The sequence below is a fragment of the Pangasianodon hypophthalmus genome, chromosome 14, assembly GCF_027358585.1.
Source record: "Pangasianodon hypophthalmus isolate fPanHyp1 chromosome 14, fPanHyp1.pri, whole genome shotgun sequence".
NCBI lineage: Eukaryota > Metazoa > Chordata > Actinopteri > Siluriformes > Pangasiidae > Pangasianodon > Pangasianodon hypophthalmus.
This window is the reverse complement of record NC_069723.1, coordinates 5,055,305-5,071,531: the sequence shown is the minus strand read 5'-3', so window position 1 is coordinate 5,071,531 and position 16,227 is coordinate 5,055,305. Positions and strand designations below refer to the sequence as shown.

Genomic DNA, 16,227 nt, shown 5'->3' with positions numbered 1-16,227 from the left:
TTTAATGCAGTTAAACACACACACACACAGAGGTTTCATTAACTTTATTCTGTTTTAATGGACCAGAATGACATTTATTTATTTTAAACACCTGCAGATTAATTAATTAGACATATGAAATTAATCTAAGAAAATTTTTATTATTTATTTGAAAAATGATTTTATTTCTAATGTCAGTACCTGAGGCGTGATGTGGAAATGCATTTGATTTAGCAGTAAAGCTCATTATATACACAGTATTTATGTAAGGTTGTGATAATGTAACAGTCATGTGACCACTATAATGACATCGCTCACTTCACCACATCATGATGGAAACCCAGAACTTTATTTTTATCACGTCCTGAAACTGTGAGCACAGAGATATTTTACTATTTTACCAAAACCTGTTTACATCATCAGTTACAAAAAAAGATTATAATGAAAGTCAAAACTGTGTTTTTATTGGCTGAACATTAATATTATTAACACACAAATATGATTTTTCAGTTGTAAATATTTTATTCCTAAATAATATTGACATTTTATTTATTTGGTGCGTGGTTGTGTCCACAGTAACATACAGATGATGAAGGTTAAGGACAGATCAGCGGTGTTGGGATGGAACCTTCTGATCAACAACCCAAAGGCTGAATCGGTGCTCTATCAGTCGTATAGAATTTCCTCTTTTTTGAAAAATGATAACACGGGAGCAGTTCTTTGACCTTCTGAACAGAACCTTGAGAATCAGTGTATTTAATGTCCAGGGTGTTGGTGCACCCCCCATAAAGAGTCCCTTCACCAGGAGTAATGACGTCACAGCAGAACCACTCAGGAGATAAGCAGGAAGTTAGCTGGTGTTTAACAAGAGGTTAGCAGGTGTTTAGCAGGAAGTTAGCAGGGGTGTTTAGGAGCGAGTTAGTGTGCGTACGCCACCTGCTCTGGGTTTAGCGGTGGATGGATTTCCAGCTTTCGTGTTTTACTGTCTTTATCCACTAGCTCCAGGCGGAGAGAAGGACTCACTCGTCCTTCCTCCTCGTCTCCCAGTTCTCCATCCACAGTGAGGCGGAGTGTGCAGCCTTTAGGGAGGAGGTCCTGCTCATACGCTGCAGCTAATTGGTTCACCACTCGACGCTCCACCTACAAAACCAGAGCAGTGCTGATTTAGAGCAGATTTCCTGTTAAACTGAAGAGGTGCAGTACGAACACGGAGCATACAGAAAATATTTTTATATTATTATTAGCATTTTATTTATTAAAAAACAATAATTGTTATGTATTGTGTCGATATTAAATTATATCTACATTTGCTAAATGTATCACACTTTATAATAGTGATGTTGATATTTAATTTAAGCATCTTTATCTGCTGCTCCAGCACCAAAACAGCTACAGCGTTATATCACACGTTTTTACTCATAATCCTAAAGTAATAGTAATAAAGTTTATAGCAATAAAATAAAATAAAAAAAACTACTACTACTACTATAATAATATTAATGTGTACGCGTGTGTGTCAGCATTTGAATGAAATAATGAGTATTAAAACAATTTGAAAAAATGTACGTCAAAAAAATGTTAACAGTCCTTAATTTATTTAATCTCATATCATTAATTATCATTATTATTACCTAAATAAATAAAAACAGTTTTTGGGTTTTAGACCGAACAGCAAATCTGACATCACAGCAAATCTGACATCACAGCAAAAAGTTTAGCTCAACACACACACACATATACACACACACACACCTGCCCAGCCCATAAGCCAATATCTGTGTATAGAGCCTCCAATCCAATAAGAACCATTATTGTTTCTTCTCCTCATATTTCTCTCTTCCTGACACCCTGGTGTGCGCGCGTGTGTGAGTGTGTGCAGTATTGATTAGTCTATTGTGTATTGATGGTGTTATTGATTGATTTTTCTACCTCATGCTTGATGGAGCGAGCACCGTAGTGGAGGTTGTATCCTCGAGTCAGCAGCTCTAGCACAGCTCGCTCCCACAACAGGGTGATGTCGTGCCTCTGTTTGGCCTGAGGGACAAAAAAAACACAAAAACTGAGGACTGAGTGTTAAAGTGAACTACGTCTGTGTGTGTGTGAGGGAGAGAGAGGGAGAGCTTCAGTTTAACCTTGTTCACATTTCATCCACATCAGTGTGCAGTGAGACAGGATTCAATCCTGTATAAAAAACATGGCTAATGGTTTTAATCATGGCTCTCTGCAAGTGCTGGGATTTAAACTTACAACGTTCTGATCCTGAGCACTGAACCTGTAACTGACAGCATCAGTTTCAAGCTAAACACACACACCTCACATGCTGAACAAGTCCTGGATCATCCACTATATCTGGGAATTTTTTCTGGATTCTCCTCTGAACTTCCACTGGCTCTAAAGAGCTTCACTTCTGTAGATCTTAAGCTATACAGAAATATACATACAGCTCTCTCTCTCTCTCTCTCTCTTTCTCTGTGTGCTTATGACACAAAACTGATGGATAGATATAACTTTCATCACACACACTCGTCCATTCTCATGTCTGCATGCATGTGTGTGTGTGTGTGTGTGCGTCTGGGTACAGTGGCACAGAGGGAAACACATTCCTGCATAAATAAGATAAATAAAGTGTAAAAAAAAACAAAAAAACAAGGGGTAAAATTCAAAGAGTAAGTGGGGATGGGGGAAGGGGGATGTGGGGGTTTTAGTTCTGGGGGCAGTTATGGGGGTGGGTGGGGTACGTGGTGGTGGAACTGCAGGTGATTACTTTTTCTGTTCTCATATGATTTAATACAAAACAGAAATTTCTCTCTATGCAGCTGAAAAATAAATAATTTTTAAGGCATGTATTGATACTAACATGGGTGCTGAGTGTTCGTCCGATATTGTGCTCATTTACTGGATAAAAATTTTCCGGTAACAACATCCGATACCAGGAGATGTAATCTTAGTGTCACACTAATGAAAAAACACCAGGAATTTGAGCATTGCAACATTACAACACTGTATACAACACTGTACACAACATGCAACACTGTACAAAACACTGTACAACACACAACACTATACACAACACTGTAAAAAACACGGTACAACACACAACACAGTACACAACACAGTACAACAAGCAATACTGAACACAACACTGTACCCAACACTGTACACAACAGTGTACAACACAGAACACTGTACAACACACTGTACATCACACAACACTGTACACCATACTTTACAACACAAAGCACTGCACAACACTGTACACAATGCTGTACAACACAAAACACTATGGACAACACTACACAACACTGTACAGCACACAACAAAGTACACAACACTATACAACACAAAACTGTACACAGCACTGTACACAACACAGTACAACACACAACACTGTACACAACAGAACACAACACACAACACTGTACGACACACCGTACAACACACAATACTGTATAACACACAACACTATATAACACACTGTACAACACACAACACTGTACACAACACTGTACTCAACACTACACAACACACAACACTGTACACAACTCTCTCGCTACAGGATGTGTGTGTGTGTGTGTGTGTGAGACAGAAATTGAGTTTTATTCATATTTAAATATTTATGAATGGCCTGTTATTGATTCCCTCTGTGTGTGTGTTTAATGTGTTTATTGGTATGCTTCATATCAACAGCACAAAGAGAAATGGCTCTGTACCTACAGCCTTTTAACTGTCACGTGCACGAGCACACACACACACACACACACACACGCACACACACATACACACACACAAACACAGACAAACACACACACACTCAGTACCTTTTTGGCCCAGTAGTTGAGCTCTTTGTTGATGAGCTGAATGAGCTCAGAGTGGCAGAAAGGCAGAAAGTAAACAATTTCGTTAATCCGTCCCAGAAACTCGTCGCGTCTGAACTGGGCCTGAAAGAACAAAGCACCAATCACAATCCATTTCCACGACGACTAGGCCAATAGGATTCCACCATCACTTTATATACCATGGCCATGGACAAATCCTTGTTTCTGACTGGCTGGAGAGAGTGTGTGTGTGTGTGTATATCTCTAATCAAACAGTTAATCTCAGCTCCTGATACAGAGTAACCAGCATCGATAACAGATAACAGCACTAGGCTCTGCCTTTATTTATATCTCACCATGTCGAGTAGGATCTAAAGGATGAAATATATAACATACTGTCGGTGCATACAGAAATGTCTGTACCTTCAGTATAGGCCGAATCACGTCCTCTTTAAACGTCTTAGAGATGGTAATCTTCTCACTATGCTGAACTCCATCTGGAATAAACCAACCACACACACACACACACACACACACACACAGAGGATATTCAGTGTTACTGCAGCTTATGAAAGGTTGATAACTGTGGTGTGATAGGGAAGAGCTGACTGGGAATTGGGGAGATAATGAGGTTAATAAAAAGACGTCTCACCCAGATTGTCTGCCAGACGGTGGCGACTCTGCTCCCGAGCTTCCTGTCTGAGCTGCAGTGCATGCTGGGCAATTTCATCGCTTGCCACATTGGAGGTCATGATGAAAATGGCGTCCTTGCATTCAATGGTTTTTCCTTTCCCGTCTGTCAGACGTCCCTGACCCAGAGATATTTCAGTAAAATAACTCAACAATCATGTGACACTGTGAAGCAGTGACACAGTGAATCAGCGATACAGTGACACAGTGAATCAGCGATACAATGACACAGTGAATCAGTGACACAGTGAATCAGCGATACAGTGAAACAGTGAATCAGTGCCTCACAGTGAATCAGTGACACAGTGAATCAGCGATACAGTGAAACAGTGAATCAGTGCCTCAGTAACACAGTGAATCAGCGATACAGTGACACTGTGAATCAGTGTCTCAGTGAATCAGCGATACAGTGACAGTGAATCAGTGTCTCAGGGAATCAGCAGATACTGTGACAGTGAATCAGTGCCTTAGTGACATGGTGTATCAGCGATACAGTGACACAGTGAATCAGCGATACAATGACACAGTGAATCAGTGACACAGTGAATCAGCGATACAGTGGCACAGTGAATCAGCGATACAATGACACAGTGAATCAGTGACACAGTGAATCAGCGATACAGTGAAACAGTGAATCAGTGCCTCAGTAACACAGTGAATCAGCGATACAGTGACACTGTGAATCAGTGTCTCAGTGAATCAGCGATACAGTGACAGTGAATCAGTGTCTCAGGGAATCAGCAGATACTGTGACAGTGAATCAGTGCCTTAGTGACATGGTGTATCAGCGACTCAATGCCTCAGTGACACAGTGAATCAGTGACACAGTGAATCAGTGACACAGTGCATCAGTGACACAGTGAGTCAGGGACTCTAACACAGAGACTCATTGACACAGTGAATAGTAACTCAGTGACTCATTGAGTCAGTAACTAAGTAACAGTGGCTCAGTAACTCATTGACTAAGTGCACACACACGCACATACACATGCATGCACACACATGCGCACACACACACAGTGATTCAGGGACTCTGACACATTGACACAGTGACTGAGTAAGTCAGTGACTCACTCACTCAGTAACAGTAATGATTCATTGACTAAGCAATCCTAGGGTTCTGACCTCATCAAAGAGCTGCAGCATGATGGTGAGGACGTCAGGATGTGCTTTATCCACCTCATCGAAGAGCACCACAGCATTCGGACACTGCCTCAGCTGTTTAGTGAGCTGACCTCCTTCCTCATGACCCACGTACCCCGGTGGAGAACCGATAAATTTAGCCACCTAAAGCAACGAACACAGACATACACACAGTGTGTGTGTGTGTGTGTTAAAGCTCAAGGTCAGCACAGAGATCCACTAAACTAGAGTAAGAGTGACAGCTCAGGAGTGGAGGTCACAAGTAATAACACCTTTAAAACACTCACATCACCTTTAATACACACCGAACCGAATTCACAGTTCAAAAGTTACGTCAGGTTCTAAGCTCCAGATTAAAATCGCATGCATGTAGTTCACGCCTCCGAGGCTGCCCACGGTGTGAAGGATAATCTGACCGAGAGCTCATCTACTATGCTTACAGAGAAACTTCAAGTACAGTCATCATTTTATCCATTAAAAATTCACCCCCAAGATAAGTGATGTCTCTGATTAAGATGCATCTCCTTTGATGTCCTCTGGGTGGAAAAAATTTTCATGGTCAGAAAGTGTGCATTACTTTTGTATAACAGCACGGCTCAGACAGTAGTTCAGGATGTAACATGAATGACACGTTTATATTAACTCGCTATTATATGTGCTTAAATCAAAATGTGCTTATGCTCAAGGTTAAAATCACGCATAACTGAAAAATGCCTCTGTTTAAGACAAACTTCGCCCCTATGTGCGTAACTCTCATGTAACTTCTGAATAGACTCTGTTTATGATCCTGTGTGTGTGTGTTACCTCGTGTTTCTCCTGGAACTCAGACATGTCCATTCTGATGAAACCCTGTGTATATAAAGGCGGTGATCAGAGAACAGATCGAGGCTTCAATGTTATTGTTTACATCGATGTGTGTAATGCTGACCTTTTTGATGTCTTTGTGCATGTAACGAGCCACCTGCTTAGCCAACTCTGTTTTACCTACACACACACACACACACACACACACACACACAGGTAAAAGTCATTATAAACTCCTGATGTTACAACATCACTGTATTAGGAATTGATGCTGAGTTAAATTCGCAAAAATCCGAGCGTAATGATAAATTTAGCACTGCGTGACCGCGGAACCATTCTCTGTTCTCCAGCACTGCAGGTCTGTAATCATCATGCCGACAAGATCACTGCTTCATGCATCTGCTTTTTTCCTTTTGTCATCCCTCCAGTCTGTTATCTCTCTCTCCCTCTCTCTCTGTCTTTTCCATCTTTTTCACTCTGTCTCTCTCATCACTCCTGTCTCTGAGTAAATAAATATTCCTCATATGAACTTTAATATAAATAAATGTGGAGCACGCTCAAGGCTGCTGAATAGTAATGCTGTTGGTCAGAGGAGAGATGGGATATGAGACATCTGACAATCAGCATTCATCTCCTCCAACAAACAAACAACTAAGTCCCCTTGTGTGTGTGTGTGTGTGTGTGTGTAGAGGAACTAAAGGCCATGAATCAGTGAACGTTCTCTCTAAAGTTCAGTTAGAGCTTAAACTTCAGTCTCAGTGTCTTGAGAAAGTGAATAACTGACATCACTGATACACACCTCAAATAATCTACTTCATCAGGAAAAAGTGTTAGCTTCAGAGCTAAAAGTGTTAGCTGCATCTTCTTCACTGTTTTCATATCAGCAGTATGGGAAAGTAATGTGTAACAGTGTGTAACAATGTATGTGACATGTAAATCTAATATGCAACAGTGTTTAATGTGTAACAAAGTGCGTATCGTGAACATAATGTGTTAAGAGTGTGTAAGTAATGTAAATGCAACATAAAATGTGGAAAGTGTAATAAGTATCTAATAGGTTAATATAACATGTATATAATAAAGTTGTATTTGGGTAAAACACAGTGTAACAGAATGTAACAATATGTAATAAAGTGTGTAATAGGTAAATACAACGTGTAGTTGTAATAAAGTGTGAAAGGTTTACGCCTACATTTGTAAACTGTAGTAACATTCGATTAAGGGTGAAATTGTATTAGGGTGTAATAAAACAACACGGAATAAATTAAATCATTTACCAATTCCTGAAGAGCCAAGGAAGAGGAAGACCAGTGGATGTTCTTCATCATACCAGCCATTCTCCTTCCTCCTGATTGCTGTAAGGGGGAGACAGAGGGTGGGGCTTATATCATTATAACTACAGAAACACTTCTTGTTTTATTGAGATGATGTGAGGATTGTGCATTAACAAGAGAGAAAGAAGAAGAAGACAGAAAACAGAGAGAGCAAACAGAAAAGAGAAAAGAGAGAGAGAGCAAAGAGAGAAGTGAAGAGAGAGAAAAGAGAGAAATCAAAAGAAGACAAGAGAAAAAAGAGGAGAGAGAGAGAGATGAGAAAAGACAGCAAATATAAAAGAGATATTTCATTAATCAGCATTCTGACTCTTGTACTAAAGCAGAAAATTCTGAAATTATATTTTTATTAATTAAATTACTATATGAACTTGAATGTTTTACACAGATTACCAATAAAACGCAAACACTCAGTCGCTTCCTGATGATGTTTAGTAAATCTATGATGAACACGTGCTAGTTTTCACATGTGTAAGTGACATGAAGCTGAATAATGATAAACCTCAGTAACTTAAAGGAAATAATAACTTTTTGTTTTTTGGTTAAAAGTTAAATTTTCACTGAACAAAAAATGCATTTATTTGACATGTCTAAAACTCACAAGGGGGTCCAATACACACACACGCACACACACGCATGCACACACACACCTCCCTTCTCTGCCCTCCCTCTCTCTCCGGTCCACCATTAGCTGAACGCTAATTCCATTAGCCTGCGCCCTGCTGCAGCCGGCTAATCGCGTTAGCATGGATCCGGCAGAGGTGCCTCAGGAACAAGGCTACGATAACGCACTGTCACCCCGGCAACCAGTGTGTGTGTGTGTTCAAGTAAAAGGAGACAGAAATAAATATATAATCTGAACAAGCAGATTGTTGCGTTTTTCGGGGGGTAACAGGGTCAAAGTAACTCGAGGTCAAGGAGTGTGTGTGTGTCTGTTTGTGTGTGTGTGTATGTGTGTATGCGTGTGTAGCCATGTAAAGCAATAAAAGAACCCATGGCAATAATAATAATAATAATGATAATAATAATTAAAGTTGCAAGCAGCATTTTCGGGGGCTAAGCACCCAGACACAGTGAGCCACACATTCACAGACCTGCTACAATTGTTGCCTAAGCAATCACAGGAAAACAGAGCCATAACTTTAGGCAAAGGGATTCAAGAGTGATTTGTAGTTTCACTCATGATTTGTATGTTTTGTCCATGGACAATGGTGGAATTCTCTGACTGTAGGAGGGAAGGTCTAGATGAACAATTGGGCAGCAGGTCTGTGAATGTTCCCCGAAAATGCTGCTTGCAGCTGCCCCTACTGTTGTGACCTGTGGAGTTGTCTGTTGCTACTTTGACCTTTGATCCTGATTGCTACTGCTCTGACCTAAAATTTATTTTCTTCTTGCAATTTAAAAACATTTAAGGTATTTTTTTTCTCATCAGTCTGGGCCTTTTTCCTCACTTTGTGCAATAAATGTACTTCCAGTTAGGCCAAAATCTAACCTGAAGGTGGCGCTAGAGCATTGGCAGCACTTGACAATTATGGAAGTTGTCGCAGTTTTTTACCATAGGTGGTGCGGTCATTGAACTTTTTTGGGGACATTAGGGCGAGGCCCTGAAGATCAAGCCTCGTGACGATATGCAAATGTCTTACTGAGATACAGCCTATGCATAACCTGTTTGATGCATTTGCCAGTCCGTTATGGGAGAACGGCTTTGAATATCAAAGTTCCGCTGATTAATTTTGTTTAGACAGATCTCAAAATGATGTGAGCAAAATTTGGTGAAGATTGGACAACATTTGGAGGAGGAGGAGCAAAAATGGCACTTAGATGGAAGCATTTATGGCATGTCATTGTATCTTTTGACCAGGAGGTGGCACTATCACAAAATTTGTTGCATAGCCTTAGGTCATGGTCCTGAAGATGCCTACCAAGTTTTGTGTCAGTGCACAAAGTCGTTGTGCTTCGTGTTTGGTGGCTTCACCATCAGATTTGTTGACCCATTATGGGCAAAACCTTAGGACTATTCAAAATTCTTTTGATATGTTTTGTGAGGCTTACTCTGACAATGATGTGTGCCAAATTTGGTGATGATTGGGCAAAAGTTGTAGGAGGAGTATTGAAAAAACTGTTTCTGACAAACTTCCAAATTAGGCCCAAATTTGACCCGGTGGTGGTGGTGCTAGAACGTTGACAACAGTTGGCCCAAATTTGGTCAGTATGTTCCTTAGACCCTTCCCAATCAGTGTGTCTAATTTCACAACTTTTTACCAGATAGCTCTATGGACTCCCATAGACACCATAGGCAGAATAATAATAATAATAATAATAATAATAATAATAATAAGAAAACATAGAATAACAATAGGCTGCCTATGCACCTTCAGTGCTTGGCCCCCTGATAATAATACAATAAAAACAGCGACATGTGAGTGAGTTTGAACGCAGCATAAAAATGTGTCTTTATCAGAAAGAAAGAGTGAATGGGACCATTGAGAAAGTCCATTAGAGTTAAAAACAGGACCTCAGCACTGAATCAGTTACAGCTGACAAAGACCAGGCACATACACACACATGCAGGCACTGAGAAGAACAGATGTAGATGGAGGACTAACAAAAAGTAAGAGGAAGTCATGTCTGCTGAGCGGAAATTTGAGAAATTTTGAGGCAATGTAGGAGGGGGCGATGTACAAGACTGTGTAAGGTTGTGTACGACTGTGTGTGTGTGCGCGCATGTGTGTGTTTAGCATTTAGTGTTTTGTCATTCTTCATAAAGATGAATCTCGAATAGCCGAAGGCCGTGTCTTCTCCTCCTCTCCCCTGATAATGTACATCAGCCATATTTCAGCACTGTGTGTTTTTGTGTGTGCGTCTCCCTCGGCACTCCACAGTGGCCATATTTCAGCAGGTCCACCTGTGACTGAGCCTTTCTCTCTCGACTTTATTACACAGAGTGAGTGTGAGGGACCCTCCCTGAGGACACACACACACACACACACTCTCCCATCAACAATACAAGCCTGAGACTTCACAGCACAGCGTGTGTGAGTTACAAAAGTATGGGAGTGTGGGACAGACCGATGACTGGACCCTCGTTCAACAACACGAGACATTTCAGACCTGGTAATAATGTGACATCATTATGTGATCTGTGATGCCACACATTACAGCAGCTAAAAACAGTCGCTCCCTCACCAGCCTCTCTTTTCTCTCTCTCTCAAAGTTAATAAGACAAAAAAACACAGCTTGTCATGTTACCAAGAAACCTCAAAGCATAAACCCCTCAGTTCTGAAGATTTTGGAAAACTTAAATTTACAGCTTTACCTCTGACTGTTACAAAGTGCTGACACTGGAGACTCCTTCCATAAATTTTAAATATCTCTTTACAGAAAACTTCACCATATCAACGATTACACACAATTTTTAATTCGTTAAATCCATGGTAAAATTAATAACTGTCCCTGATTTGCTATCAGAAAAATTAGAAATGCCATTTTCTCTGATTTTCACGTCATTATAAATTAGTATTTATTAGTATTAATTACAGAGCAGTCTAATCCGTAATTATGTGTAAATGTTTGTGATCTATAAAGATACATTACAGCACAGTGTTGATGATTAATCTGTAAGTGTATATATACATGATGTAAGTGTTCTTACATCATGTATCCTCATTACAGAAAAATAAAACTCTGTGAACATCACCATAGCCCAGTCTCTGTTTCAGTGAGCACTGATCCATGGACATAAATGTCATTTACACAGTAATCAAGGCACACAAAAGTACACACTGTCCTTCAGCAGGTAATACACCCAAACACACACATCTATAAGGAGTAATTAGGTAGAGTAATAGCATAATGATATGCAAAATAAGCTCCCATTGGCCAATCAGATGCACCTCAAGGACCAATAACCTGAAAAATAATTAAACAATAATTAACAACATAATTAATAAAAACACTTCTGTTTTGACTTTAAACTGTTTATTGAGTGTAGAATTTAATATAAATTACTTTTAATACAAAGATAATAACACATTTAATTTTAATTTTTAATTTAATAAAGTATTTCTGCTGTTTATTTCTGTGTGACCTGTAATTATCTGAAGGCTGACTTAGAAACCTGTGTGTGTGTGTGCGTGTGTGTGTGTGTAGATTTCTTTAGGCCTTTGTGAGGACCATTCGGTCATCCGATCATACAGTCCTCATAAAAAAAAGCTTGTTATTTAGAACCTTATAGAGGAATATATCCTCTCATAACTGAGGCTGGAGTTAGAATTAGCACAGTGTTAATTATCTACAGTAATCATTAGGTCAATGGAAGGTCCTCAGAAAGATGTGTGTGTGTGTGTGTGTGTGTGTGTGCGCGTGTGTGTGTGCACGCATGCATGTGTTAATGTCAGTATACAGTTAAATGTTATAGTAAATTAACTACATGTAAGCCCGAGGGTCTCATAATCATTATTGGGCTTCTGTGAACATTTGGTCCCCACAAGCAGTGTGTGTGTGTGTGTATGTGTATAAGTGTGTGTTGTCTTTGTTTGGAAAGGCAAAGGACTGGTAATGACATTAAGGAGGATAATCATCTTCAATAACTTTTAGCCCCCGAGAGCTAAAGAAAGATCAATCTACAGCTTTGTGTGTGTGTGTGTGTGTACTCTAGAGTCCAGATCACATTTGAGTGCAAAAGTTTACACACCCTCAAGGGAAATGAATGCAAAGAAATACAATTTACACTAATAAGACATCGAGTGTGTTGGGTTTCATCATTACACGTGACACAATTGCTTAGTATGTAAAATATGAATGCTACATCAGTCAAAATGATCTGTTCAAAAGTTTACACACCCCTTCCTGAGAATTATGTAAATATTCTATGACAACTGGCACGTGCACCTTTCACCTTTATAACTCGTGTATGTTTTCAGTTGTTGTTTTCAGTGGCCCTCGCCACCCTCTACCAAACCCAACACCAAGCGCTCCTTGACCATTAACTTCTAATTTGTAAAACAGTGACATTTTAAGAACTGGTCTTTCATGTGTTATATATCATATATATACAGAATGTATTTCTGTGTAAACGTGTAGAGTCTCTTAGTATGTGTCTATTGTTGTATGTGTATATAGTATCTGTGGTTTTTGCACCCACATTGATAAATATAATTTTATTTACAAAATAAAAATAAATGTATCCCTTATGCTTGTGGTGTAATGCTTGTGTAATTTAATTTCTGTAGTAATAGTTTTATGTAAAAGTTACAGTTTGGGTGGAAAAAAACACAGAGTACAACGACAACCAAAGCCCTGCCCACCTTTAAGGAGTCTTGCAGTAACGTCACTAAAAGTACTACAGCTCTCAGTTTAACTGCACTTTCTTTTTAAAATAGTTTATTAAAATATTTAACTTTTTATAAATCTATTTGGGGTGGCAGGGGAGTGGTCGAGTGTCAGCTGTGGACGAAGAGGAGCCGAGTCAAACTGGCAGGTAACGTGTGATGATTCTCACCTGTGTCTGATTACTGGCAGTCTACTTATTTGTGTCTGTTTGTGCTTTCAGTGATTCCCATAACCTGTGAGTAAGCGAGAGAGAGAGTGCAAGACCACTTGGCAAGAGCTTGTGAGACACACACATGCACACTCACATACCCACACCAAGAAGCGTGAACCTGAACCTGACAGAGCAAAGGTTCAATACTCGAAGGCTGCGAGTATTTTCTGTTGAGTTTTGAAAGTGCGCTGAAAAGCGCGGTCTGAATAAACGTGAGCCTGGTGCTCAGTTAAGATTCTGCCTGTCTTTCGAGTCTTCCTGTACGCCCTCACACAGCGGGGTTCTACAGTGGTGCCGAAACCCGGGATTGAGGTAGACTCCGATACTGCCATGGAAACCTCCCCTCCAGCTGAGATCATCATGGCCCTCGCCACCCTCTACCAAACCCAACACCACTCCTTGACCTGCGCCGCGAGCAGCAGCTGCTCTTCCAAGCCCAACCCCTCCGTGGATGATCTGGGGGCCATCCTGGAGCTCTTCAAGCGTGTGGCAGCTGTGTGGGGATGGCCGGAGGAGGAATGGGCTCTGTGACTCCTCCCATTGCTATCGGGGGAAGCCCAGCTCGCCACCCAGCAGCTGCCATTGCAGATTCCAGCGTCAAGCGGGTGGTCCTGAAGCAGGTAGGCTGGACACCTGAAGAGCACCGTTGACACTTCTGGTCAATGCAGCTCTCAGAGATCGACAGCCCCTTCAATTTCACGCAGCAGCTTTAGGACTCCTATTGCCGGTGGTTGATGGCAGAGGAGCAAGACGCATAATGGATCCTCAAGCTGGTGATGCTCCTGCATCACTTCCCTGGACAAAGCCATGCAGCTGGCGGAGGACCCTGGAATTGAGGTGCATGGAACCCAAAACAGGGTGTAACCAGACCACTGTCCATCAAAACTTTGTTCAATGTGGGGCACTGGGGAATGCACGATTGGTGAAAGTGAGGTGTGTGCACGAGGATGTTCATGAATATTGGTATTAAATTCTGGGGCCAAAAGCATAAAGTGGAGGCGGTGGTTACTCCTCGCCTCATCCACGCACTAATTTTTGGGACAAACTGGCCAGGGTTTCAGGCGTTAGTGAGGAAAATTTTTGTGGATGGGTCCTGCTGTTGGCTGGGGAGGCGTTGCCCGGGCTGTGGACGTCAGCTCCGCATCGGGGGACAGAGGGTGGGGAGGGCTCTGCCCCTCCACCCTTGGCAAGGATTCCGATCGGAGATTTTCCCTTGGAGCAGTTGCATGACGAGACCCTGAGGCACACCTTCAACCACGCGAGAGTATTTGATGGTCAGCAAATTCAGCCTAATGTTGTGCTCACCCACCTGTACTTTTCAATTATTAAGGATATGTTATATAGAGTGATGCCGTACACTCTATATAACATATCAAAGGTGCATGTGAGGCTGTGAGGATGTGAGCATGTGAGGTATTGTATTAGTATCGGTGGATTATGCAACGTGTTATCTGGAGGCAGTGCCCCTGCACAACCTATCAGCACGCAGGGCTGCAGAGGAGCTCTTTCGTGTTATCTCCCGAGTCAGGATCCCAAAAGAGATCCTGACTGACCAGGGCACTACGTTCATGTCACGGACATTTTGCGTACTTTACAGATTACTGTGAATTAAATTGATTTGCACCAGTGTTTACCATCCGCAAACGGATGCATTGATTGAATGGTTTAAACAAACGCTTCGTAAGTTCGTTCATGATGATGCGTGGAATTGGGATAAGTGCCTCAAGCCCCTGTAATTTGCAGTACAAATGACCAAACCTCCACGGAGTTTTCCCCATTTGGATTATTGCATGGGTGCAAGCCTCGTGGTGTCTTAGACATCATTAGAGAAAATTGGGAGGAGGGACCTTCTAATAGCAAAAATGAAATTCAGTACATTCTTGACCTGAGACCTAAACTCCATACACTGGGGCAATTAACACAGGAGAATTTGCTACAGGCACAAAAACATCAATCCTGGCGGTATATACGGTACTCAGTTATGGGAATTTGCACTGGGAGATAGAATACTCATTTTACTACCCACTTCGAGCTCCAAATTACTCGCAAAGTGGCAAGGACCCTTTGAGGTCACACGGCAAGTCGGAGAAGTTGACTATAAGGTCAGGCGAATGGATAGAGGCGATACACTTCAAATGTACCACCTCAATCTCCTGGGCCGTTTGTGTAGACTTTAGAAAAGGGGTACTGACAGATTCCCTTGACTCAAATAAATGGCCTTTTCCATACCGTTTGGGTTACACCAGTTTTTCTCCCTTCTGTTTGGGTTGTTTGGGGACCCAGCGATGTTTCAATGTCTCATGGACAGAATCCTTCGCCCACACAATGCGTATGCCGCTGCTTATTTAGATGATATGATAATTTATAGCAATGATTGGCAGCTGCATTTACAACATCTGAGAGCTGTTATGAGAACCTCGAGAAGGGCAGGACTCACAGTAAACCCAAAGAAGCGAGCAACTGGACGAGTGGAAGTACAGCGTCTGGGCTTCCACTTGGACAATGGGCAGGTGCGTCCCCAAATTGATAAGACAGCAGCAATTGGGGCCTGCCCAAGACACGAGACCAAAATGGAGGTTCCAAAAAGGTGGCAGTTCCTTGGGGCTGGCTGGCTATTATAAGAGGTTTGTACCTAATTTTTCATACATCACCAGCCCGCTGACTGACCTCACAAAAAATGTGTCACCAGATCCGGTCCAGTGGACAGAGCCGTGCAAGCGGGGTTTCTGCCAGGTAAAAGTGGTTTTGTGTGGGGGCCCACTGTTGCAGTCACCTGACTTTTCTTTCCCTTTTTCTATAGACTGAAGCGTCGGACAGAGGGCTGGGGGCCGTTTTGTCCTAGGTGGTGGAGGGGGTGGACCGCCCCATGCTGTACATCAGCCGGAAACTCTTGGTGAGGGAAACCAAGTACAGCACAATCGAG

At 41.6% G+C, this 16,227-nt stretch overlaps 1 protein-coding gene across 1 annotated transcript in view; it reads right to left on the bottom strand.

Annotated features, from left to right (window-relative positions):
- Nucleotides 1-306: 306 nt before the first annotated feature.
- Nucleotides 307-16,227, bottom strand: part of clpb (caseinolytic mitochondrial matrix peptidase chaperone subunit B) — a 40,975-nt gene continuing 25,054 nt past the window's right edge. The window contains exons 8-16 of the mRNA XM_053239765.1: nt 7,709-7,786; nt 6,556-6,611; nt 6,432-6,476; nt 5,610-5,771; nt 4,447-4,603; nt 4,218-4,291; nt 3,798-3,917; nt 1,909-2,013; nt 307-1,119 (exon numbers count right to left, since the gene is read on the bottom strand). Coding sequence (XP_053095740.1) covers nt 898-1,119; nt 1,909-2,013; nt 3,798-3,917; nt 4,218-4,291; nt 4,447-4,603; nt 5,610-5,771; nt 6,432-6,476; nt 6,556-6,611; nt 7,709-7,786 — 1,019 coding nt within the window. The 3' untranslated portion in view covers nt 307-897. The remainder of the gene's footprint in view (nt 1,120-1,908; nt 2,014-3,797; nt 3,918-4,217; nt 4,292-4,446; nt 4,604-5,609; nt 5,772-6,431; nt 6,477-6,555; nt 6,612-7,708; nt 7,787-16,227) is intronic.